The 21,925-nt window shown below is 53.7% G+C and overlaps 8 protein-coding genes across 8 annotated transcripts; 2 read left to right on the top strand and 6 right to left on the bottom strand.

Annotated features, from left to right (window-relative positions):
• Nucleotides 1-202: 202 nt before the first annotated feature.
• On the bottom strand, nucleotides 203-2,386 carry J4E88_006316 (uncharacterized protein; the record flags this gene model as incomplete). The annotated part of the gene is made up of 4 exons (XM_049399944.1): nucleotides 203-944; nucleotides 994-1,756; nucleotides 1,803-2,291; nucleotides 2,341-2,386. 4 exons carry the CDS (start codon nucleotides 2,384-2,386, stop codon nucleotides 203-205), a joined length of 2,040 nt encoding a protein of 679 aa, XP_049254255.1.
• A 1,077-nt stretch (nucleotides 2,387-3,463) lies between these two features.
• Nucleotides 3,464-4,299, bottom strand: J4E88_006315 (uncharacterized protein; the record flags this gene model as incomplete). The annotated part of the gene is made up of 2 exons (XM_049399943.1): nucleotides 3,464-3,869; nucleotides 3,929-4,299. 2 exons carry the CDS (start codon nucleotides 4,297-4,299, stop codon nucleotides 3,464-3,466), a joined length of 777 nt encoding a protein of 258 aa, XP_049254254.1.
• A 662-nt stretch (nucleotides 4,300-4,961) lies between these two features.
• Nucleotides 4,962-6,179, bottom strand: J4E88_006314 (uncharacterized protein; the record flags this gene model as incomplete). The annotated part of the gene is made up of 5 exons (XM_049399942.1): nucleotides 4,962-5,247; nucleotides 5,295-5,757; nucleotides 5,810-5,897; nucleotides 5,950-6,060; nucleotides 6,135-6,179. 5 exons carry the CDS (start codon nucleotides 6,177-6,179, stop codon nucleotides 4,962-4,964), a joined length of 993 nt encoding a protein of 330 aa, XP_049254253.1.
• A 1,126-nt stretch (nucleotides 6,180-7,305) lies between these two features.
• J4E88_006313 (uncharacterized protein) lies at nucleotides 7,306-8,444 on the bottom strand (the record flags this gene model as incomplete). Its single annotated transcript, XM_049399941.1, has 4 exons — nucleotides 7,306-8,043; nucleotides 8,095-8,151; nucleotides 8,212-8,225; nucleotides 8,315-8,444. The coding sequence occupies 4 exons, from the start codon at nucleotides 8,442-8,444 to the stop codon at nucleotides 7,306-7,308; spliced, it is 939 nt and encodes a 312-aa protein (XP_049254252.1).
• A 1,305-nt stretch (nucleotides 8,445-9,749) lies between these two features.
• Nucleotides 9,750-10,657, top strand: J4E88_006312 (uncharacterized protein; the record flags this gene model as incomplete). Its single annotated transcript, XM_049399940.1, has 2 exons — nucleotides 9,750-10,070; nucleotides 10,271-10,657. The coding sequence occupies 2 exons, from the start codon at nucleotides 9,750-9,752 to the stop codon at nucleotides 10,655-10,657; spliced, it is 708 nt and encodes a 235-aa protein (XP_049254251.1).
• A 194-nt stretch (nucleotides 10,658-10,851) lies between these two features.
• On the bottom strand, nucleotides 10,852-12,115 carry J4E88_006311 (uncharacterized protein; the record flags this gene model as incomplete). The annotated part of the gene is made up of 6 exons (XM_049399939.1): nucleotides 10,852-11,173; nucleotides 11,244-11,446; nucleotides 11,495-11,559; nucleotides 11,611-11,690; nucleotides 11,749-11,830; nucleotides 11,917-12,115. 6 exons carry the CDS (start codon nucleotides 12,113-12,115, stop codon nucleotides 10,852-10,854), a joined length of 951 nt encoding a protein of 316 aa, XP_049254250.1.
• A 261-nt stretch (nucleotides 12,116-12,376) lies between these two features.
• On the top strand, nucleotides 12,377-13,587 carry J4E88_006310 (uncharacterized protein; the record flags this gene model as incomplete). The annotated part of the gene is made up of 4 exons (XM_049399938.1): nucleotides 12,377-12,430; nucleotides 12,491-12,690; nucleotides 12,746-12,910; nucleotides 12,969-13,587. The coding sequence occupies 4 exons, from the start codon at nucleotides 12,377-12,379 to the stop codon at nucleotides 13,585-13,587; spliced, it is 1,038 nt and encodes a 345-aa protein (XP_049254249.1).
• A 263-nt stretch (nucleotides 13,588-13,850) lies between these two features.
• J4E88_006309 (uncharacterized protein) lies at nucleotides 13,851-16,379 on the bottom strand (the record flags this gene model as incomplete). The annotated part of the gene is made up of 1 exon (XM_049399937.1): nucleotides 13,851-16,379. One exon carries the CDS (start codon nucleotides 16,377-16,379, stop codon nucleotides 13,851-13,853), a length of 2,529 nt encoding a protein of 842 aa, XP_049254248.1.
• Between the last annotated feature and the right edge of the window lie 5,546 nt (nucleotides 16,380-21,925).

Genomic DNA, 21,925 nt, shown 5'->3' with positions numbered 1-21,925 from the left:
GCAATGAGTAAAGTTAAGAAGCACGACTGGATACCCTCAAAGTAACATAGCGCGTTTTGCTGCAGTGATTTTGTTTAGCGTTCCCGTACATAATGAATCGATTCGTGGTCATCTCGACGCCAAATATTTCATGGTGAGGTTTCTCCGATAAGGCGGCCGATACCTCGTAGCGTTCAAGACAGAATTGCTTCCGGTGTCACCGTCAGGATTTAACCCCCCTAAAATCCGCACCCATCTTCCTAAACAACGTCCCAAAACTGCCCCTCGTCTCCCAAATCGGCAGCAGACAACTGATCGCGCTACTAGCAAATACCCAAATAAAACTCACAACCACCCATGCCGTAAAGAAGCCTTTGGAAAAGATGTAATGTGAGAAGAACATGGGCATCGGAAGAAGGAAGTCGAGGATGAAGGTCAAGAGGAAGGCGGAGATGCAGGCGAGTTTAAAAGCGCGGCGGAGTGTGGATGGGTCGTCAGGCTCTTCTTGTGTCGGGGCGAGATGGGGTGGGAGCTCGGATGTTGCTACGAATGCTTCCGGTTGCGTTGGGGCGTCTGTCGCGATCTTCTTTTCACCAGAGTCGGATAATTCGGGTGTCGAACTTTCTCTGGGGGTGTTGTCGTCGTTTACGCCATCCAGCTCGACGGCGTTGATGGCGCGGGTAATTTCCCAGTCAAAGTTGTCGGGTTTGATCAGGGTGATTGTTGTTGTTACGATGAGACCGGTCATGATGGCTGCTAGGTTACCGGCGAGTGTGGGATACGACATGCCAGTCGTTTCTACCGTGATCTCGCCATAGTAACTCTTTGCCGTACTGAGCCACGCCGTGAGACCTGCGGCAAGGCCAGACAGACAGCCTGATATAGCGGCGACTTTGGTTTGCTTTCGCCATAGTATGGAAAATGCTGTGGGGAAGACAGCGCCGCCGATTAGCAGACCCATGACACTTCGAATGATTAGTAAGTAGCAAAGTAATGATGTTAAGTAGGACTCACAGGAATAACCATCCCAGATCGATCGAAGCCGCGTTCCAAATACACGCAAATACAGACATGGTCAATCCGAAGACGCAAATCATGATGTGCGAAACAAACACCAACTGCTTTGGTGTTGCCTTTGGCGATATGTAGGCCTTGTAAACGTCGAAGGTCAGTAGCGAGGAGACGGCGATCAACTCTGCAGATGCGCAGGACGTGACTGCCATGAAGAGAACCACCAGTAGCGCGACGGCACCTCCTTGGCCCATCAATGTCTCCGCAGCAAACGCGGCAGCCAAACCAGACGAGATCTGTCCAGAAGTAGGCACCTCGGGGTATGTCGGGAATCGAGGGTTATCGGTCAGTGCCACAGCCGCCAGACCAAGCGTTGTCGAAAAGCCAAATGGGATAGCGAACCAAGCGATTCCTCCCAGTAGATACGCGCGTACGGCAGTCGAAGGCTTCGAAGCGATCGCGCGCTGCCAGTAGGCCTGGTCGAGAAAGACAGTTCCGGATCCAGAGCACAACTGGATAACACCGAAGATCAGCCCAAAGTTTGACTTCAGCGTAACATATGAACCGTCCTCGTTTCCTGCGACTGGGCGCTGAGCCCCAGCTTTCTTGAGCAACTCGTACATTTCGCCAGGTGACCCGATCAAAGGGCTGACGGCGTACGCGTTGAACATGAAGTAAAGGATAATGATCATCAGGATCAAAGTGTGGCTGTAATCGCAGATGAAAGTCGCTCGCAGACCACCGAGGATAACGTAGGCACACACGCCTACTTTTGTCAGTATCCCGCGACTCGTCTCTCGTGTCTTACTTACCAACTGGAATCAAGAAGACAGCAGCATACACCGGCATGCCCGTCAAGCTCGTGACAACCGCACTTCCACCCAGCAAAAGCTGACTGCCAACCAGAATATTCGTTACCATCGCAAACACCATAAACACCAAATGCGCGAACGTGCCATATCGCGCTTTGATAATCTCAAGGTACGTGTGACACCTCGGTGCGTTCTGCTTGACTTTGCATGCCAGGATCGAGAACATGAGGATCTGCACCGTAGCACCGGCGGCATACCAGAACGGCCCTGCGACGCCATATTGATAGGCGACTGTGGAGGATTGAAGGAGCGTGGCTGCCCACGTCCATGCTGAGACGATACCGGAGGCGATTAGACCGGGTTTGACGGAGCGGGAAGCTGTGTTGAATTCCTCGGATGACTGGGTCGAGTAGCGTGTGTAACGGTTTTGGAGGTATGAGATTCCCATCATAAGGAAGGCGAAGAAGAAACCGATGCCGACGACGACGCCTAGATGATTCAGCTACGAGAAGTGATTAGGAGTGGAGAATAAACATACCATAACCGGCTCCCACTGGGAGAGGTACTTTCGCTGTCTCTGACATGGTGAGATCTAACAGACTCGTCAAAAGTTGAAAGTTCTCAGACCCATCCTTTGCGAGAAGGTCAGTCGGTTATATTAACACATGTTGTAAAGACTCCGACTACGGCTCCGACTCCAATTACCGAGCAGGGTAAGTCGAGATACTACTGTGATCCTCAAGGAGTAGTTCGCCGTCGCGGGCCCACGGCGTTTCCGCGGCGATTGCACGACGCGATACGGAGAGTCCATTGGTGTGATAGGAGAAAGTCGTTACACGGGATGGTAAGTGCAGCGACGATCTGACGGTATGACATGGGCGCCTCGTGCGATAAGCTAGGGTTGATAAATCTCCACATGTACTGACGGATGATTGATGGGGTTGGACGCGTTCAGCCCGTTCTTAGGCTACACTGGGTGTTGTAGCGCAACCTCATCTCTGATCGTTTACAAGTTCAGATAAGAGACGTACTAGCAGTGGGCCAGCCGCTGGCAGAGGCTTGTTGCTAAGGCCGTGATGTCATGTTCAAGGTAAGGACGCAGCTGCCGAAAACGGTTTGCTGAACGTTGATAAACCCCCTGCTCGGTTAGCAATCTACCCCGCGAACGACGAATGAACCAGGGTGAAGACTTGGAGAGACTTGACAGCTCCAATTGGAGTCGCGATAAGCGAATTTGGAGATTGCAATATATCGTGGTTGCTAAGGTGAATTGTACTTGTTGGTAGAGAAAGGCAATAGTGCCTGCCACCGAGCACTCGGAGCTTTGCGAACCGAGTGCGAGCATATCATCTTACTATCGTGCCGCCTCATCAAACTTCCATACTCCGGATCGTTAAAAAGAGGTAGCCAGTAATGGAATGAACCAGTTGTCTGGGTATTGCAAGTAGCGATGCTTTATCGTCCCGCCATTCGTACTAGTATTTATCAGACCATTGTCCTTGGCGCAGTGTGGGCATAGATTTGCTGCCACAGTCTGCGTCTTCACTCTCAGAGTAAATACCTTTTGATTATCTGTATATGTGCAATGGCGGCCGTTTGATTCTTTCCAGAAACGCTTCGCAATGCCGCTAATATTCGAGTTATGCACCATCTTCTTCCCTTCAGGTCTTCGCCCCAGCAGTTCTGATCTGGAACGTAGCTCCAGGCAGTGCAGCGCTTTCCGCTGTGACGGTTGCTTGTATGCCCAAACTTGCAAGACATCCTCTTATCAGACCGGCTGGGAAATATAGAAACGGCTGAACCCTGGCCTGGCTATTTGCGTCCCGTCCGAGCGCTACATCGCCTGTTTGTGCTACCAGCGCTGCTTGCATAGCGGCGTCGTATTTCTTTGTATCGAATGACATGCGGCCGAGAGGTTTGAACGTGTTGTCTGTAAGGACGTAGATGCCGCGATGGTTGGTCTTGAGGTTGTCGATCTGCTTTCTGAAAAGGAGTGTCCATAGGTCTTTGCATAGGAACTTTATGCAATCGAGAGGTGTGGTGGGCCGGGGCGCGTCTCGGGAGAATCTGTGTCAAATGTTAGCCATGGTCTTGGGGGCTCAACCATGCGTCGAGAGGAGACGTACCGTTCGACAACGCCCAGTCCGACCCTATACCCGAGATTCTCCAATCGATGGAATACGGCCTCTCGTGCTTCTTCCTCGTCGACCGTGGCAGTGCCTCCTCCACCCACTGGCCCTCCTTCTGTCCCTCTTGCTGTGCCCGCCGCTGTACTTGACGCGTCATTGCTTGCGCCCGAAAGTCGCTTTGGCTTTGTGGCTGATGATCCATGTATCCACTCCTCTTCCCGGGCGGCGAGATCGGCTGTTATGCGATATGCCATGGGTACAAGCTCTATGAGCAGGAGATCAAGACATGATGTGTTCACTAACGAGAACGTGGGGTCGACGTAGGATGTGGTGGGTTCGTTCGGTGCGGAGGGGTTGGCTTGCGCCATATTGGGCGAAGGGTTAGGGTATCTGCGTCCTCAGTCGTGCTACAGGAGAGGATGGTGGTTGTGAGTTTGTGCGCGGCCAAGATGCGCGCTCCGATGTGGTGTAAGGGTGTGCCGGCGGGTGTTTGCGTCTATGGTGGCTTGAATCTTGTCGTCGTCTGCTGCTCAGTACAGGGTCGGGTATTTACAGTGGTAGGTGTCGGTGTGGTGTGGAGTTTATTGCGGTGTGTTGGTGGTGTTGATGTTCGAGTCCAGATGTGGGCTGCTGGAGCCGCGGCCGATCATTCTCCTGCAAGGGTCCACGATGTCCTAGCTCGATATGCGCTGTGACTTCTGAACAACGCTACAGCTGCTCCCGGGCCACTTCTGTATCAATTCGGCAGCTGAACTGTTGTTATGTCGGGAATGTATAGATACGACACATATTTCGATGCAACCCAATATGTACGAAAGTGATGATGGCAACAACGCAGGTCACTTGGAATGGGTCATGGTATTGTATCGTGCGAACATTGATATTTTAGCTCAGATCGGCATAGATTCATGCATATCCCAAGGCACGTTCTCGTAGTGTCATCTCTCATGCTCAACATGACGGCTCATAGTCTATCTACAGACAGGCGCATGTGAGTTTGTGTAGGATCTGTACCGACATCCGGGTACACTCACTTAGCGGGAGGGTTGGCGACGAACTCGACGCCCTTGCTGATGTTGCCCTTCAGGCCGTCGTAGCAGGCCTGGAGAAGCTTCTTCTCTTGGTCGTTGGCGCTGCTGACAACGTCGATGGCCTTCTCGGCACCGTTGGGGCCAAGCTCGATGGGCACAGAGAAGAACTCAAGACCGGTGGCCTTGGAGATAGCATCTCCGCCCTCAACACCAGGTAGGTAGACGTAGCTGGGCTCTACGATGCCCTTCTCGCCCTTGGAGGCCTTGATGACCTTCTCGGCGAAGCTGTTCGCAGTTAGCTAGTGCACTTTGGTAGCAAGTATGCAACATACCGGTATCCTGCATAGGCCATGGAAAGAGTAGCGGATCCAGCGCCCTCCTTTGCCTGAACGACCTCGTCGCCACCGAATTGGACGCGCTTGATAAGAGCCTCCATCTTGTCGGCCGGGATGTTTACGCTCGGCTTTGACTGGCTGAACAGAGGTACGATAGTCTCGCCGGAGTGGCCGCCAATGACGGGGATGTTCAGGTTGCCGGGGTTCTTCTCGCCGGTGATCTCAGCGACAAAGGTCTCAGCGCGGACGACATCGAGGGTGGTGACACCGAAGAGCCTCTTGGGGTCGAAGACGCCTGCCTTCTTGAGGACCTCGGCGGCGATGGGAACGGTCGAGTTGACGGGGTTGGAGATGACAAGTACGAACGCCTTGGGGCAGTACTTGGCAACACCCTCGATGAGGCCCTGAACGATACCGGCGTTGATCTTGAAGAGATCATCACGGGTCATACCCGGCTTGCCTGAGCATTGATTAGGTTTCGGTGTCACAACACCAGTATGAGTTCGACTTACGGGGAATACCAGCAGGGATGACAACGACATCAGCGCCGGTGAGGGCCTTTTGCATACCGTCCTCCTTTGGCAGGAAACCTGTGACAGCCTGTCCACCTTCAGTATCTCCATGCATATGCGGGGCTAGGGTTAGCTCATACTGCTGGGGTCGAGATGTGCGAGAGATCGGCAGCGACACCTGGTGTGTTGACGACATCGTAGAGGGCGAGCTCAGTGACGTGTTGGCAGGACTTGAGGAGCAGCGAGAGGGGCTGTCGAGGTCATGTCAGTCAGTTTAGGACGCAACGTAGAAGGACAAGTCCCTGAGGTACTCTCGAGCTCGTACCTGTCCAATGCCTCCTGCGGCTCCGGCTACTACGGCTTTGACCATTGTGATGTGAGTTTGTTAAAGGGAGACGCGTTGAAAAGTGGTAGTTGAGAAGAGAGATTGAGAGAGGAGTTGAAGAGTCGGTGAGAGAAAAGAAGACAGAAGGAGGTGGCTTGAAGTAAAGTAGGGTAGGAGCTGCACCACGCGCCCGTTCTGTTGGATCCAGGAAGGTGGGGTGGAGCACGGACCTGGCGGGGTACCGGCGGGAGTATGTCTGGGAAACGCTTCAAGCTAATGGCCGTCTAATGCCCCCGGCACAGTCTGGCTAGCTTTGTGACAATGTAAGTTTCGTGAGTGCTTGTTGAGAGTCTTGGTAGTGGACTCCAGTCTGTTCCATATACCAAGTGGATGGCTTGTATAATGGGCTTTAGACAAAAGATGCATTCTCATGCTATCGCTGCGTTAGCCAAGCATGTGCAGCGAGCCTCGGTGCCATGAGCAGTCGGAGCAGGTCGGATGCCCACTAGTTGTGACGCAGGTACGGATCCATAGACTGGAGAAGATGTTTCTTAGCCCGCGTACGGTAACTAGTACTTCGGCCGCTGACGAAGTGTCTAGAGCACTCTTGTCAGTGATGAGGGATAATTGGCAAGGCTGTCTGATCATCGACAGCAGTCCACCTAATAGGCTTCCCAGACCCCTGGATTGTCTCGGTACCACCTTTGTCTGTGAAGATCTCCAGGAATTGATGCGATGTGGACCTTGGACCCTGACTGATCTTCGTCATATTCAGCAAGTTTAGTTGCCGGAGCGGATCGGGATGCTGCCAACGTTGTTTCCAGCTCCGCGCTCAAGCGGCCCAAGCACACCTCATTGCACTGTTGATGGGCAAACATGGTGGTGGTGCAAGCTGTTACTCTATCAATGGATATCTGCTCATAAGGCTGCCACAAGCTAACCGATCCGCATCCGCGGCCGTGCCCAAGAAATCCCCAAACTCCCTCAACGCCTCGTAAACACTGGGATCATACTCATTGCCTGCCTCCATCTCCTCCCCTGTGCCTTGATAGAACCATCCTACACAAGAAAAAACCTCGACAGGTCTGGAGACTACATCAACATGATAACATGCAGAGTGGGTGAGCTAACGTCGAAGTAGGCTCCAGAGCCTAGGATAACGCCGTCGTTCCTAACTCTCAGCGTCGACCCTCTCGCCTTCGGCGTCGTCGGGGTCAGCCTCATACCGGCCATAGCTCTGGGGATCGGCATTCGGGTCAGGCCCACGCTGACCACCAACTGCGTACATTTGCGGCTGCTGACCGCTCACCTGGTATTGGGTGTAGACGCTGGGGTCGAACATCGGCTGCTGTGCATAGGCGCGGGGGTCGCCTTGCATCGGACCCGGGTACATGGGCGGTTGCTGGTACTCCTGCTGCTGTCCCAGATGCTCCTGCAGGCCATAGTCCGGAGGTGGCATGGAATGTTGAGCATGTACTGGCTGAGGCATAGCCCCGGGAGGGACCACAGCTGCTGATGACTGTACAGCTGCGTTCTGGCCGGCACTTCTCTTGTGGGGATGAGCCTCCTCGCGGGGCACGATGTCGATGAGGAAGTCGAACATGTCCGACTTTGACAAAGCCGAGGCGATGTCGGAGCGCTGGAGAGTGCGACGCTTGTTTTCCTCGGCGTGGATCCAGGCGCGCATTGTGAGCTCGGTGATGAAGATGTCGCAACCCTTGGCGAAAAGAATAGGAGCTTCGGCTGAGATCATCTTGACCTCTGGGTCCGCCTTCATAACCTTCTTGATGCGGGCAAGCGGGAGCTGGTGTAGCTTGTAATCATGCTCGTCGGTCTCGAGCTTTGTAACCTGCTGCTGCCAGTATGTGTTTAGGATGTCGCGGTAGTTGCCGGTGAGTCCTTGGTTGACCTGTAGGCGTTAGTTTGTGCGATCGTGGCTATGACAGATGCGAGCGCGTACGTTCTGCCACGAACCGGTGAACAGCTGTGGATCGGGCGCGTGATTCTGTGCGGCAATCTGGACCAAATATCAGCGTCTGGAAGTTGGCATAGGCGCGGATGCGCGAATATAACGTACTGCTGCGGATGCGCCTGCGATATGGTGTTAGCACAGGATGTCATGGTGAATGCGACAGCCAGCGCCGCGTCGCGTGGCATGCAGCTGGGGCGGGAAGACGTACCATAGTGGCCACCGTTGGTGGGATCATAGAGGGGGTTGCCCTGCTGGCCGTCGTATTTGCGCGGCGCAGCTTGCTGGGGCTGCTGGCGCATCTTCTGCTGGCCGTGGCCCTGGAGGTTGACTTGGTCCATGGCTTGGGCGTGGTTGCGCAAGTGTTACGCGGTGGACAGGGTCTGCGTCAGTCCGCGGCGTGTCTGGATGGCAATACTTGTTCCTCGGTCGCGGGACGGTGCAGAAAGGGACGCGCGACGTCCAATGGCTGCTCGGGGTCTCGCGGTGGGCGTGTTGTGAGAGGAGGGCGAGGTCGTGATTCCGTCGAAGATGCGGTCTGAGTGGTCGGGAGAGGTGGGCGGGGAAGGCGCAGGTACCTGTCTTTAGGCTCCCGCGGCGTTGCTGTGTGCGGCCTGCCATGGTAGATGAGCATTACTCTATTTCTCAATCGCACCAACACTCGTGAGGTTGTTTCAAATGCGCAACTGACCTATGCTCTGGTTCGACGAATCAAATTCCAGTACGAGAATATATTCGCGGAGTTTGATGCTTGGTTGGTGGGTTTCTAACGAGTCAACGAACCACAGCTAAGCAAGGGCCCCAACGTTACTCACGACGCGGACAATTATGTAGAACTGTGGGCGAAGACGGGCTGCAGTATAGGGCGCGGGTGCAGGATTCGCTCAATGTTCTGACGTAGTATTTCTCATACTGGAGTCTCTTCAGAAGAAGATGCTGCGATCGTCGCTTCAGCCATGCTTATATGCGCGATATGCACGTCGCACCACATCTCTCTACAAGGCCCGACAAGGTGACAGCACAGTAGCGACGCAATGTTCCTGCCGCCTCTATCACAATTCAATCTCCATCCGGCGCAAGACTCGAACCGATCGTGGCCCATGGCAGCACACTTCACATCGAGGCACCACGCTAGAGAGACGAACTTGATCCCGCCCCAGCTGGAGTAGCATGCGGGATGTGAGCGCTATTGGTCAGGATGACGCTTTCTCATTGGCCCCGTAGACACCAGGGCTATGCCAGTGATGAGTTGTTCACCGTCCGATTCTCTCGAGCGCGCCAGAATATGCGAGCACGCGTCATAAGACAATATGACAAAGGCGACGGCCCAGGAATGAAGCTGACTCTGGAGCTTCATCAGCGGGCTTGACGTGGCGGATCCCAACCATCGGGACTGATTTCGAGTGCACGAGAGACACGAAGGAAGCCTTGGAGCAGGGCAATCCTAGCGTAGCAGCAGAGGTGGATCACTGTCAATCCAGCTGCCTTGGATTGGAAATGGTATGGGACTGCGAACGTAATGTCGCCGCGAGCGCATCGCGACCAGAACGGTTAGCGCTGCCGCACGGGCCGAACTGGCTAGCGCGCCGGAGCTTCTCAAAAAGTTCCTCAAATTTTCCAACACTTTCTTCCCGGCCAACGCCAACATGGAGTTGCCAACGCACCAGCCGCTCCTCGCTGAGGACACCGATGAGGAACTCTCGGATGAGCAGATACGGGAGCTGCTTAATGAAGCTGCAGTCCGTATGCGCGCAAAGGCAGCCACAGCGCAGCCCGCGAACAAGTCGGATGCTCCATTCAGGCTACCGAAGCTGCAGCCCGGCCATATTGCCGATACTTACGAAAAGACTGACGGCAACATCACGCGCCTAGATCACTCGAAGCTCGTCGACAAAAAGCAGCAGGCTTTGGCTAACGGCATCAAAAAGATTGAGGATCCGCTTCAAATCAAGAAGCAGAAGCAAGAGGTACGTTCAAGCCACACTATTCGCATCCGCATGCCCGTGATGAAAATTATCCCAAACTTTTAGCTGAGCAGACTCGGGCGCCGTCTTGGTTGCCTTCCTGCACCACTGAGGCTCCATTAGTTCATAGTTACACTGAGGCATTACCACACTCAAGTTTTACTTTTAAAGTTGTCAGTCACGATACTAACAGCTTGCCACAGGAGAAGAAAGCCACCGCTGGCGCACAGTGGTTCAACATGCCCAAGACCGACCTAACCCCAGAGCTGCGCCGAGATCTCCAGCTACTCAAGATGAGGAACGTCCTTGACCCCCACCGCCACTACAAGAAGGACAACAAGAAGGGCGATGTCCCCGCATTCTCCCAGGTCGGCACCATCATCGAAGGCGCTACTGAGTTCTACAGCAGCCGTTTGAAGAACAAGGAGCGCAAGCAGACCATGCTGGAGGAGATTGTCGCCCAGGAACAGGACAGCGGCCGTTTCAAGCGCAAATACGAGGATATCCAAACATCGAAGCAGAGCGGCAAGAAGGCGCACTACAAGGCGATGAAGGCGAAGCGAAACAAGGGCAAGGTCGTCAAGCCTTGAGACTTGCTTGGTCGTTTCTGGCCACATGCCAGGACGATTTTACACCGGGACTTTCTTTGTTCTGGACCGTGTGGATGGTATATTCTATTCTGGATTCAGGCCTCACTCTTGTGAAACTATGCCTGCCTGCGATGCGCATCTGAAAGGACACACTGGCGGTTGCCGCATTGGCCCGCCGTTACCACAGCCCTTGATCATTGGCCGTGAAGATCGGACAAGATCTGCTTGACCAGGGCTTGCATGTCCTTGGCTGCCTCCCGTCCGGCCTCCAGTACCTCCTCGTGGTTTGCCTTACCTTGGCTCAAATGCTCAGTCAGTTCCGCCCTGTTCATGGTCTGGATCTCCGCATCGTTGCCACGGGCGCCTGCCTCGAGCACAGCCACGTTTGTGACTAAACTGAATGCAAGAACACGCATTCCAGCATGTCTGGCAACGATAATCTCCGGTACAGTGGACATACCCACCACATCAGCTCCTAGCGTGCTGAGCATTCGGCATTCTGCACGAGTTTCGTAACTTGAACACGGTCAGCGCATGTTTGATGCCATAGCGAAGTAGAGGGAGGAGAAGGACTTGAATGACATACGTTGGTCCTGCCACAAACGCGTACACACCCTCGTGTAGCCGTCGCTCTTGTTTATCCAGTCCCAGTTTTGCCCAGGCCTTGTGCGTCCGCACCCTCAGGTCAAGGTCGTACGCATCTGACAGAGGTGGGAACCGCGTGCCAAACTCCTCGATGTTGGGGCCGCGCAGAGGATGGATGCCCACCAGTCCAGCCATATTGAGATGCTAAGCAGAGTTAGATTGAGCTCGACGTCTTCAAAAGAGTTGACCTACGTCATTCAAGCATACGATGTCTCCTACGCGGTAAGTCTGGTTGAGACCACCGGCTGCGTTCGTGACTTCATCCGCGGTTAGCCAGTTGACTTTGATCATCTGCTCTCTTGACATACCGATCATAGTCTCCACACCAAGCAATTTGCACACTCGAGTAGCGAACGTGACAAGGTCCATCGAGTGTCCTTCATAGAAACTGCATACATTAATACCATGGTTCTTGCGCTAAAGCTTCTCATCTATTAGTGACTCACTGTGCCCGTCCAACGAGAAGCGCTACAGGCGTCTTCTGAGGCCCAATCTGACCGAACACAAACTTTCCAGCATGTCCCACAACTAAACAAAGGTGTCAGTACCCCGCATCCTGTGCAATCCGCAAGATCAACTCTGCAGCGAAATGAGGCTTCCACATCTGCACTTACCAGTACTCTTGGGAAAGTTTGGAATCGTGCCATAAGCCAGTTCGACTTTCGGTTCCGCCTCGATCGTGTCGGCCAGTCCACCAAGTCCAGAACCGCACACAATAGCTACCTTGGGGTACTGCAGAGCCTCTGGCAGCTGTTGGCGCACGTACATGGCCGTTTGCATAGCGCGGGCATAAGCGTTCGGTGCCGCAGCCATATCTGAAACTGTTTCCATTTTGATTGTTAGGTGCTTCTTCAGAAACAGTTGAAAAGTGAGGAATCGTAGAGGTTTGATCTTGTATCAAGAGGAACAAGTTATCTTGTACATGTGACAATTTGAGACGGTACGACTAGGGTGCAGAGGGAAGGCGCGGCCAATTCCGATGCCGCCAAGACCCTAGCTGGAACCGTGACTAGCGCCATCGACTCTCTGGAAGAAGTTCGATGTTGGATGTGGGCGAGTGCGATGATATCAAGCATGGCAGCGCCACGATGTATGCGCTCCTTTTTGGGGCCGGCGAAGAGGGCAAAGGTATTTATACTTCAATTGAACTGCTTATTGGGGGCCATCAATTGCTAATGCGCGGTACAGATCACCCACGCCCCCCGACCACACACACAGACTTTCTCGCGGGCGAAGAGCTCACGATCAGAGGAGAGCAATGAGAGGGACTCGAGAGAAGACAGAGATGCCAAGCTTATGGGTCGGTTGAAGCTGGAGCTGGAGAACAGTACCATGCCACTCGACCAGCGGTTAGAGGATCTTGGTATCAGTCGGGAGGAATACAAGACGTACGATATGCCGAAGATACAGGAACGGAAGAAGAAGGTGCTGACAATCCACTAGTCTATACGCAAGTCAACAGAAAGTCAACCAACGTCAGGAAGAATGGGAGCCCAAGACACGTGAAGAGGCAGCGCAGAGGTGGAAAGAACTACAAAACACACCTGACCACTTGGGTCTCCTCAAAGTGTACAAACGCGCTGGTCTAGAACCTATCAAACTGGCAAAGTAAGCCTCCCCTTCGGACCTTCAATCCCAACCCGCAGTCCTCTAACAACAACACCAGGGAACACAACATCACCCTCCCCACCGACCAACCCCCCCTCGACGCCAAAACCGCCGAAGCCCTCGAAGCCCTCCGCACCCCCATCAATGTCCGAGCCGTACACATGCGCCCCCTGCGCCGCACGCCCGAACACGGCGTGCCCACCTGCGACCTCCAACTACGCACCTACAACATCCGCAACCTCCTCCTCTTCGCCGACTTCGCCGTACGCGCAGCCTACTACATGGGTCTCTGCGCGCGAGGCCCCATCCCCCTCCCCCGCATAACCGAACGCTGGACCGTCCCACGCTCCAACTTCATCTTCAAGAAGTCGCAGGAGAACTTCGAGCGCATTACCATGCGGCGGTTGATCCAGATCCAAGACGGACACCCGGATGTGGTGAAGGCTTGGTTGGCTTTCCTGCAGAAACATCAGTACCATGGTGTGGGTATGAAGGCGAATATTTGGGAGTATGAGAGTTTGGAGGATGCGACGAGGGCTGGGTATGAGATGAAGGAGGGTGATTATAGTAGGAGGAGGGAGGGCAAGGTTATGGATAAGGTGGCGGAGATTCTGCAGAGGGATGGGTTTAAGGAGGCTATGAAGGGGCATGAGGGGAAGGTTGAGATGAGGCCGTAAGAAGCTGGGTACGTTGGACGATGCAAGGCAGCGGCAGCATTGCGTGGAAGAGTCATGGATTCCAAAGGCTATGTATAAATATGTGTATAGAAACATATCCCGCGTAAGAAAGCATTTATGTCGTTTCTCTACACCGTACATGCCGATAAAATTGAATGACCGTCCTGCAACAGATTCATTGTAGGACGGTCATTCAATTTTATCAGCATGTACGGTGTAGAGAAACGACTATGCACGCTAAACTATACTACCCAACTACAATCTCACCACCCATCCTTCTCCTCACCAGCATACCTCTCATCCGCAAGCAACAACTCCAACATCGCATCCAACAAAGCCTGATTCATGCCCCTCCCCTGCAGCGCCCTCACTTTATTCAACACTGGTTCCCCGTTGTTGACGCAGTTCCAGTAATCCCACTTCTTATCCAGTTCGATCCATGCTTTATCGATGATATCCCAAAGCTTGGGGTTCGGGTCGATAACATCGAGTTGCGGTCCCGACGACGACGAAGAACCCGAAGAATGAGAAGATGAAGAGAGTAATTCGATATGGATGGTATGCGAAGTTGGCACCGCATCGAGCGTGATGAGCGTACCGTTGCTTTCCTGAGTGATTTTGTGTGAGAGCGTCTTTGCATGTTTCTTTGTGCTGGGAGAGGTGGTGACACAGCGTATTTCAGCGCCCTTCTTAAGCGTGTGAGCCAGGAGGCGGATCTTCCAAGACCGGTTCTTAGGGATGGCGGGGTTTTCAGGCGTTGTAGGACCAATCTTGATGACGCCGGTCGATTGCTTGTACGTGATGGGTGTGTGTGCGAAGCGCACGGTGTCGTCGGCGGATTCCTCGTGGCCCTCGTCCGAGATGATTGAGAAGCCGCCGTCGTCGACGAGGTGGCCGGTGCCGTCGTCTTCGATTAGAGTGAAGGAGCCGTCTGCGCCTACGGCAAGCAAGATCTCAAGACCCTCTGGGTTTGGAGAACCGGATTTGGGACGGTAGGCTGCGTCGAGCGGGATTATGGATCCTTCTTTTGCGAAGACGGGGACGAAGTTTAGAGGGCGGTGGACGGTGAGCTCGCCGGCGCGGTTGTATACGATGCCGGTGAAGATGTCGACGTAGCGGCCTTCTGGGAGCCAGAGCTTCTCTGCGCCGAGATGCGTAGTCCCGTCGCGAGGCTGGGTGATAGGTGCCACGATCATTTCTGAGCCGAAGCGGAACTGGTTGGGCACATTGTACGCTTCGTCAGACTCTGGGTAGTCCCAGTACATGGGCTGAACGAGCGGCTCGTCGTCGGAGGCACTTCTCGCGTTCATGGTGTACAAGTATGGGATGAGGCGGTGGCGGAAACGCAGTGTATCTTCGACGATCGTGCACGCTTCTTCGTTGAACCGCCAGGGCTCGCGCGTGTTAAAAGGGTTGTTGTCTGAATGAAGACGCAGAATGGGCGACCAGCAGCCAAGTTGTACCCAGCGAGTGTAGAGCTCGTCATTCTTGTAGCCATGCGTATGGCCACCAATGTCGTTGCTCCACCAGCCGTACCCGATGTTCGATGCGGTAGCTGTGAACTCAGGCTGGAAGTGCAGGCTGTCCCAGGTGATGATAGCATCGCCAGAAAAGCCGATCTGGTAGCGCTGTGCTCCTGGGCCACCGAATCGAGAGAGGATCAAGGGACGCTGGGAGCCACGGCCATTATCGAGGAAGTGAAAGTGGTTGAGCACCCAGAGCGGGTCTACCCCAGGGATCTTGGATGTATTGCCCTGCTGCCAGTCCACCCACCAGAAGTCTACGCCTCGCTCCTCGTGCTCGTGGTGTACGATGTCGAAGTATGCGTCCATGAACTTCTTGTCTGTGCAGTCGAAAGGAATCGTCTGTTTAGACTGCGGGTCGATACCAAGGTATTTGGCGACTTCAGGGTACTGCTCTTCGTGAGGCCTGAATCCGTCCGCTGGATGCAGGTTAAGCGTCAGCCTCATGCCACGATCATGCAGCTTCTTCATGAAAGCGTCCGGGTCGGGGAACAGTTTCTTGTTCCATGTATATCCGGTCCAGCCATTGACACCGCCAGGCAGATCCCATACCAGATGCCAGTCCATATCCACAACCGCCACGTTCATGGGTACATCGTCGCGGTCGAAATGATCGTGCAATTCGAGATATTCCTTCTCGTCGTATGCGTGGTATCGACTCCACCAGTTGCCCATGGCGTATCGTGGAAGGAGGGGCTGGCTTCCTGAGACAGCGTAGTATGCACGCATGGCTTCCCGGTAGTCGCGACCATACATAAAGATGTACTGATCGGTCCTGTCGCCACCCCTGCGTCCAGCAATCCACCCATTGTCTTCGAAGAGCATGGACTTGGTGTCATCCAAAGGAGCCATGCCCTCTCGCGACAGCACACCAGGGCCTAGGTTGGCCCTGCCGTTCACACCGTCTAGTGTACGGGTTGTTCCCCCCAAGTTGGAGACTTGTTGTCCGTATGTCCATGTGCCCGTCACGTCGCCCTTGAGGTGGATCTTGAAGCCATCGGCGCTAAACTTCTTCTTGTCGTACACAACGTGGAAGCGCTTAGTTACGATCTCGATGCCGTGGCCGCGGTCCCAGACATAGAAGTCGGGCACAGCTAGCTTGCGGTTGATGGCAAAGGTGCTCGCGCGGTCTTCGAATCGTCCATCCTCGGCCCACTCGAAGCGGAGCAAGCCATCTGTGAGGATGGTAAAGCGGTACTTGTCGCCTGCGACAATAGCGTCCGGGTGCGCGACCGGGCGCGTCTTGAAGTCGTAGCGAGCTTTCGTCATAGCTTGAGTAACGAAACAAGACGAGATCAGGTAATTCCTCTCGTGTAGGCCCTCGAGGGTTGTCGTGGCATTGCCCGGCGCGGTCAGACACGGTCGGCGTCATTCATCTTAAGCACGTCCGGGGAAAGGAAGCTCGGACGGTGTGCCTGACTAGCATCATGATCGATGCGCGTGACCTCGGTTGAGGGGGAGCTCGACCTGTCAAAACCAAACCGCCATGCGAGGTAAGTCAGGCGACGGCTCCAAATCGGCCCTGCTGCCTCTAGACAGCATACTAAGGTCATGGCGAACGACTGGGGAAGAAGAAATCAATAGATGGTGTTGCAAGATCGAGGGCAGGAGTGGACACGCGACGGCGTCAGTTGAGCTCAGAATGACAAAGAGTCCCTGCAGGACTGCTGCAAGTAACCACAACGTAGCTGCAACGACATCGCACCGCATACGAGCATGCATGTATTGAATACGAGCTTGTCGGATGACTTCCGCTCAACCCCAGAAACACTGCATCACACCCTATCGCAACCTGGAGGTTCTCTCAGCGTCGCATTCTTCGATTAATGCCATACAATCAGATTTACTCCATTCATCGCTCCAAACGTCCTGTGCGTATGTTCACGTAAGACTGACGTTCCCAGCAAGATTTCGGCATCCCAGCGTACCGGCTATGCTCCCTGTTATTTCCTTGACTGCAACCACAAGGAAGGCTTCCTAGATCCTCTCGCAATTCCCATTCGTATTCGACCAAGAGATCTTGACGACATCCAGCCTTGGTCAAACACACACTTCTGTACTCTTCATACCTCCGGCACACTTGTAGTCTCTTCCCAGTCCCTCCTCCATCGCTCAGCATCTGGCTCATCTGCGAGATTCAGATGCACCCTCTCGTCCATCGACAAAGAACGCCCAAGACCCTTCGTTGCGCACCAATTGGCATAATTTATTCCGGTTGCTAGCTCCTTGCGTAGCAGAGTGATTTTCAAGTGGTATCGCCTTGCAAACTTGTTGCTGAGGTATAACAAGCATATGAATTGTGTGAGACTTGGCGCGTCCTTGTCGGTCACCATTATCTCAACATGGCGGCTGCTGCTTGCTAGGCGACGGGTTTTAACACAGCGGTCGATGAAAGCTTCAGCCGCCTCGCTTAATGGTGGTGAGCCATCGGGACGAGGATTGTGTCGGAAGCAGCGCGAGAGCGAACGACGCAAGACGGACAGAGGTTTACTGGGATTCACGCTGATACAGAAGCGCATTGGTTGCGCCTCCAGTTGCAGCATTCTGGGCCGGAAGATTGTCATGGCTTCGGTATTGATCAACTTGGATGTCGCCAGTATTTGGACGGGCAACCTTTTGCAGACGAGTGTGATCGTGGAAGATGGGTCCGGCATGTCGGCGAGTGTGTAATGCTTCGTTGTCGTTTCGAGCTGCTCGTAGACCATACATCGCAACTCTGGTGGAAGGTCCAGGAATCGGAAAGAGGGTTCGGACATCTCGGTGGATGTAGTTGTAAGTAGCAGAGGGAGGGACATTGAGGCGTAAGATGGTAAAAGTTGAAGATCGAATCTTATGTGTGCTGAATTCGTTGTCGACCTTGGCTTCAGCTATCTCTCTACCATGGTTCGCAGGAAAACTCTGAACATAGGGACGTGTATTGGCTGGGATAACGTCCTGATGGACTTACCATCACGTTTGTTCTCATTCGCTAACACAGTGTTCCCAGGCTATGAGCTCCATTCAGCGAGCACGTGCAACTCTCGCTTCAACCACTATCGCGGAGACACTAATGAGTGCACCAAGAGAACAGACCAACAGAGATGTGAAACTAGATAACATTTAGCACGACTGGCAGAAACAAGAAAAGACAAAGAGGAGACAGCAATACAATAAGTAACCTAAACGAACACTAATTACGCACCCGAACTCCCCATTAACGACTAGGATAGTCTCACTAGCCACGCGAACTCTCATAGTACATTCACCAACCAATATATATATTCCTCCCTACTAGACAACCCTAATAAGCGACTATCAATACCCATCTTCAAGCCTGTCGTTCCCCGCCCCGCGAGTCGAGCAGACAAGCATCTCCAGAACAACTATCGTAACAACCCCCGCCATGTCTCGGAGTCTTCACCACAATTATCTCCTACATTTGTCTCGATCTTGTCCATGACACGAAAATACTTTCCCAGACCTACAAGCCAAGTGCTAAACAGCAACACCAGGGACTAGTATCCCGGATCACTCCCAAATAGCCTCCCAAAGTAGTAGATCAACCCATAACGCCGAGCCTCATAGAATTAATTGTTGGACTACGGCCTCGCTCCTATGATCGTCGTGCCGAGCACGTGTGTGCACAGTCTGGAAAGCCATCCAGCCTTTCCCTAGTTCCAGCTACGATATCCCGAAGCGATGACGAGGCGGTGTATTTGATCGATAACGCTTGCTTAGCAGAGCACAGAGCGCTGGATCTGGCGGGAGTACTGATTGCTACGGTGATGTGTGTACGTCTTTTGGGGTGATTCAATACGACTTGTCCTTATGTGGGTTACAGGATGTGTGTCCGTATTCGTGCAGGATGCGTAAGGAGGAGGAGACTGCTCGAATGAAAAGCGCGTTGCGATAGGAGTAAATGCGATGGGTGTAGAGCCTGGATTGCGATTCATGCTGCTGTGGTGAGTGCGCTGATGGTAGCGAGCTTGGGTGATAATGGACGGGGCCCTCAAAGGTACGAAGTCGCCACTGTGCTCACGGTCAATATGTCAGCTTACTGCGTTTCTCGTCGAGAGGCACCGAAGACCCTGACAGAATGGGATTGCGATAGCAACAGATGGTGGTGGCGAGTTCAGATGGCACATGTAGGGATCATCGCTGACATTCTGATAAGGCAGCAGCTGTGAAAGCAGACGGACTATCACTGATGAAGTTATGAGCTGCAAAGAGCAAAGTGAGCAATCGTGACTGCCAAGGGTACACAGTGCTGTCGCTGCGCATCTAATGGTGGATTTTCACTCCCTCCACCCTACATCAAATCTCACTCCTACTAGCCTCATCGCGACATCGCTGCTAAACCACACAGCCTCAACAACAACTCCCCCCAGCCAGACAGAGCCGAGAACCACCCATCAAATACAACCAATGGCCAATCACTTCCCATCCTACGATCCGAACGACCCACTGATGCGCTGTTACCAAGTCGCTCTCCGTAGGCACGCCACCACGACGCCCCAACAGACCACTCCCTCGCAGCCATCATCCACAAGCGTCATCGCACCAGCCACCAGCATGTCACAGGACGACATCCACGGGCGCTTCGTGACGGCCGCCATGAATTGCGACACTAGGGCCATGCAACAAGAGTTCCACCGTCTCCTGTCGGTTGCAGAGAGCCGAAACCAAGACTGTCTATTTCTGAAACGGCTGCACGAGCAGGAGGTCGAGGCGAATCACGGCGAAATGGATTGGATGCGAAACCGAATCCAGCACTTGGAAGAGGAGATGCGCCGCGTTGCCTCATGCAAGAAAGGAATTGGACAGGTCTACTACAGCCTGAATCAAAACGGAGACATGCAAAGTGGGTGACCCAACGTCAACGTAGGCTCCAGGGTATTCGATTTTTTCCCTTGAATGAAGTGGCCGCATCAAAGGGAGGTCAGGTGGGTAGATTGTGTGTCGTGTAGACAAGGTCTTCCCGGCAAAACCTGGCTGTAAGCGCTCATCCTGCGCAGTATTGAGTATAGAGAGAAGTGATTCTGTGGTAGTCGCAGGCCCATCTCGAAATACGGCATTCTCGTTCTAGGGGTCGGTTAGATTTGCCTTCAGGCGCTGTAGTGCCAATAGCCTACACAAAGTTTATTGCTTCTTCTGGAATCCTCTGGCGTTATCAGCCTCCTCGTTTCTCAAAGAAAAGGGTTCAATTGCGCCATTGTTCGCTGAGGAAGAGGCTGTCGGATGGCTGCACTGGAAGGCGCGCTTGCTTTTCTTCTTACCGATCAGAATGTCGTGCATGAAGAAGCACTGTAGCTACCCGTACCTTGACTCATTCGGGACGAGCGGCTGTGCACGCCGGCTCCAGTCAGTGGAAAAGCAAAATCCATATACTGAACGGTGTTAGTCCTCTCCATCAGCGAGTTCATTTTTACGACAACTGCCTCATTTGGATGCTTATCGTCCGTACGATCGTCCGCACAATAATTCGTGGATGGTACTACCACGCTGCTGGGTGTGCATCCATCATCTGGAACGTCGGCTTCCTGCGGCAAAGTTCGAGTCAGCACACCCGGCCGCGAATCATCTCCCCTTCATCTTTGCCACGGCCCTGCGCAGTGCTAGGAACGATGCGCAACATTGCCTCTCGCATGAAGTTTAGATGTTGGTTTAAGGTACGGATGCGGCCCGGATGGTGCCCCACAGTTCAGGATAATTGCCATGAAACGCTTGGTCAATGCTCCGGGTGAAGCAGTCGCCGTTAAGAAAGAGTTGACGAGGCCTTCGCGGCGAGGCGTTTGTTCTGATGGCGTTGCACTCTGTGAGATATCGGTGTGAGTGCCAAAATTTTCTTGCGCGGGAAGTGCAGGGCGTGGATCATCCTTGGAGGTCAGCATACTCGCGTAAGCGGCACAGCGTGATCATGTCTCCAACGTCTTTCTCACCCGGCAACGAGCCGAGGCATGAGGGTCATCACTTGAAAAGGAACAGCGAAAGGGGCGTCCCCCAAAAGAAGGGCCGATGGTGGATAGAGTGACAGTCTTTCAACTGTTTGCGGTCCAAGGCTGCAGCGACTAGTCGGCAGTCACTTGGCTGGGGCCCAGGACGCTGGGATTTGGAAAGTACTGCAGACCAATCGCATTGCTTATGGCTGAGCATGGTGCTGTTCGCGTATATGCACGCGTTGGCAATCCACTGTAAATATGCTGACTGGCAAATGAGGTATGGATAGTCGTGAGAACGAGGCTAGCTGCTCTGTCTGCCAGATAACGCATGCGAGGCATCGCCAGGCACGAACAGGCGTGACCTGAACATGATTGCGAGCTCACGATTGCGCCATCTCAGCCTTATCACGTTGCTGAGCATGCGATGCGTGAGTCAGTCGCACCAGAAGGGTTTGTAAAGCAGGGACTGTTGCTCATTTACAAGAAATAGGCCTGGGCTTCCAGCTTTCTCTCGCACGGATTGCTTCAAGCTAACCTGGACGGGGGCGTCGTGCATCTCAAGGTTCGATGCTGCGATGTCGTGCAGGCACGCATACATGCCTAAGCGAATGATTGACGGCCAAGCTCGCCACACAGACGTGAGGAAGTTTGCTAGAGGGTGGGTCTGTACTGCCGGTGTGAGCCAAACATTCATCCTGCGGTGTCTGAGCTTGATTGGCGCAACGTCTCTTCGAAGTCCGTGGTCGGTCTTTGAGAGATTATTAGCGTCGTTTTGGTGATGCAGGCGAGGCGGGGAAGGACTCCCGGTGACAGGGATGTGCGAATGTAAACCTAGGGCTTAGCACTCGCATGGCTCAACCGCATGGATGGACTCGCTAGCTACGACGTGCCCATGCG

This window comes from Alternaria novae-zelandiae, assembly GCF_023758075.1.
Source record: "Alternaria novae-zelandiae strain BMP 2774 chromosome Unknown scaffold_12, whole genome shotgun sequence".
In the NCBI taxonomy this organism is placed as follows: domain Eukaryota; kingdom Fungi; phylum Ascomycota; class Dothideomycetes; order Pleosporales; family Pleosporaceae; genus Alternaria; species Alternaria novae-zelandiae.
This window is presented reverse-complemented; position numbering and strand designations above follow the sequence as displayed.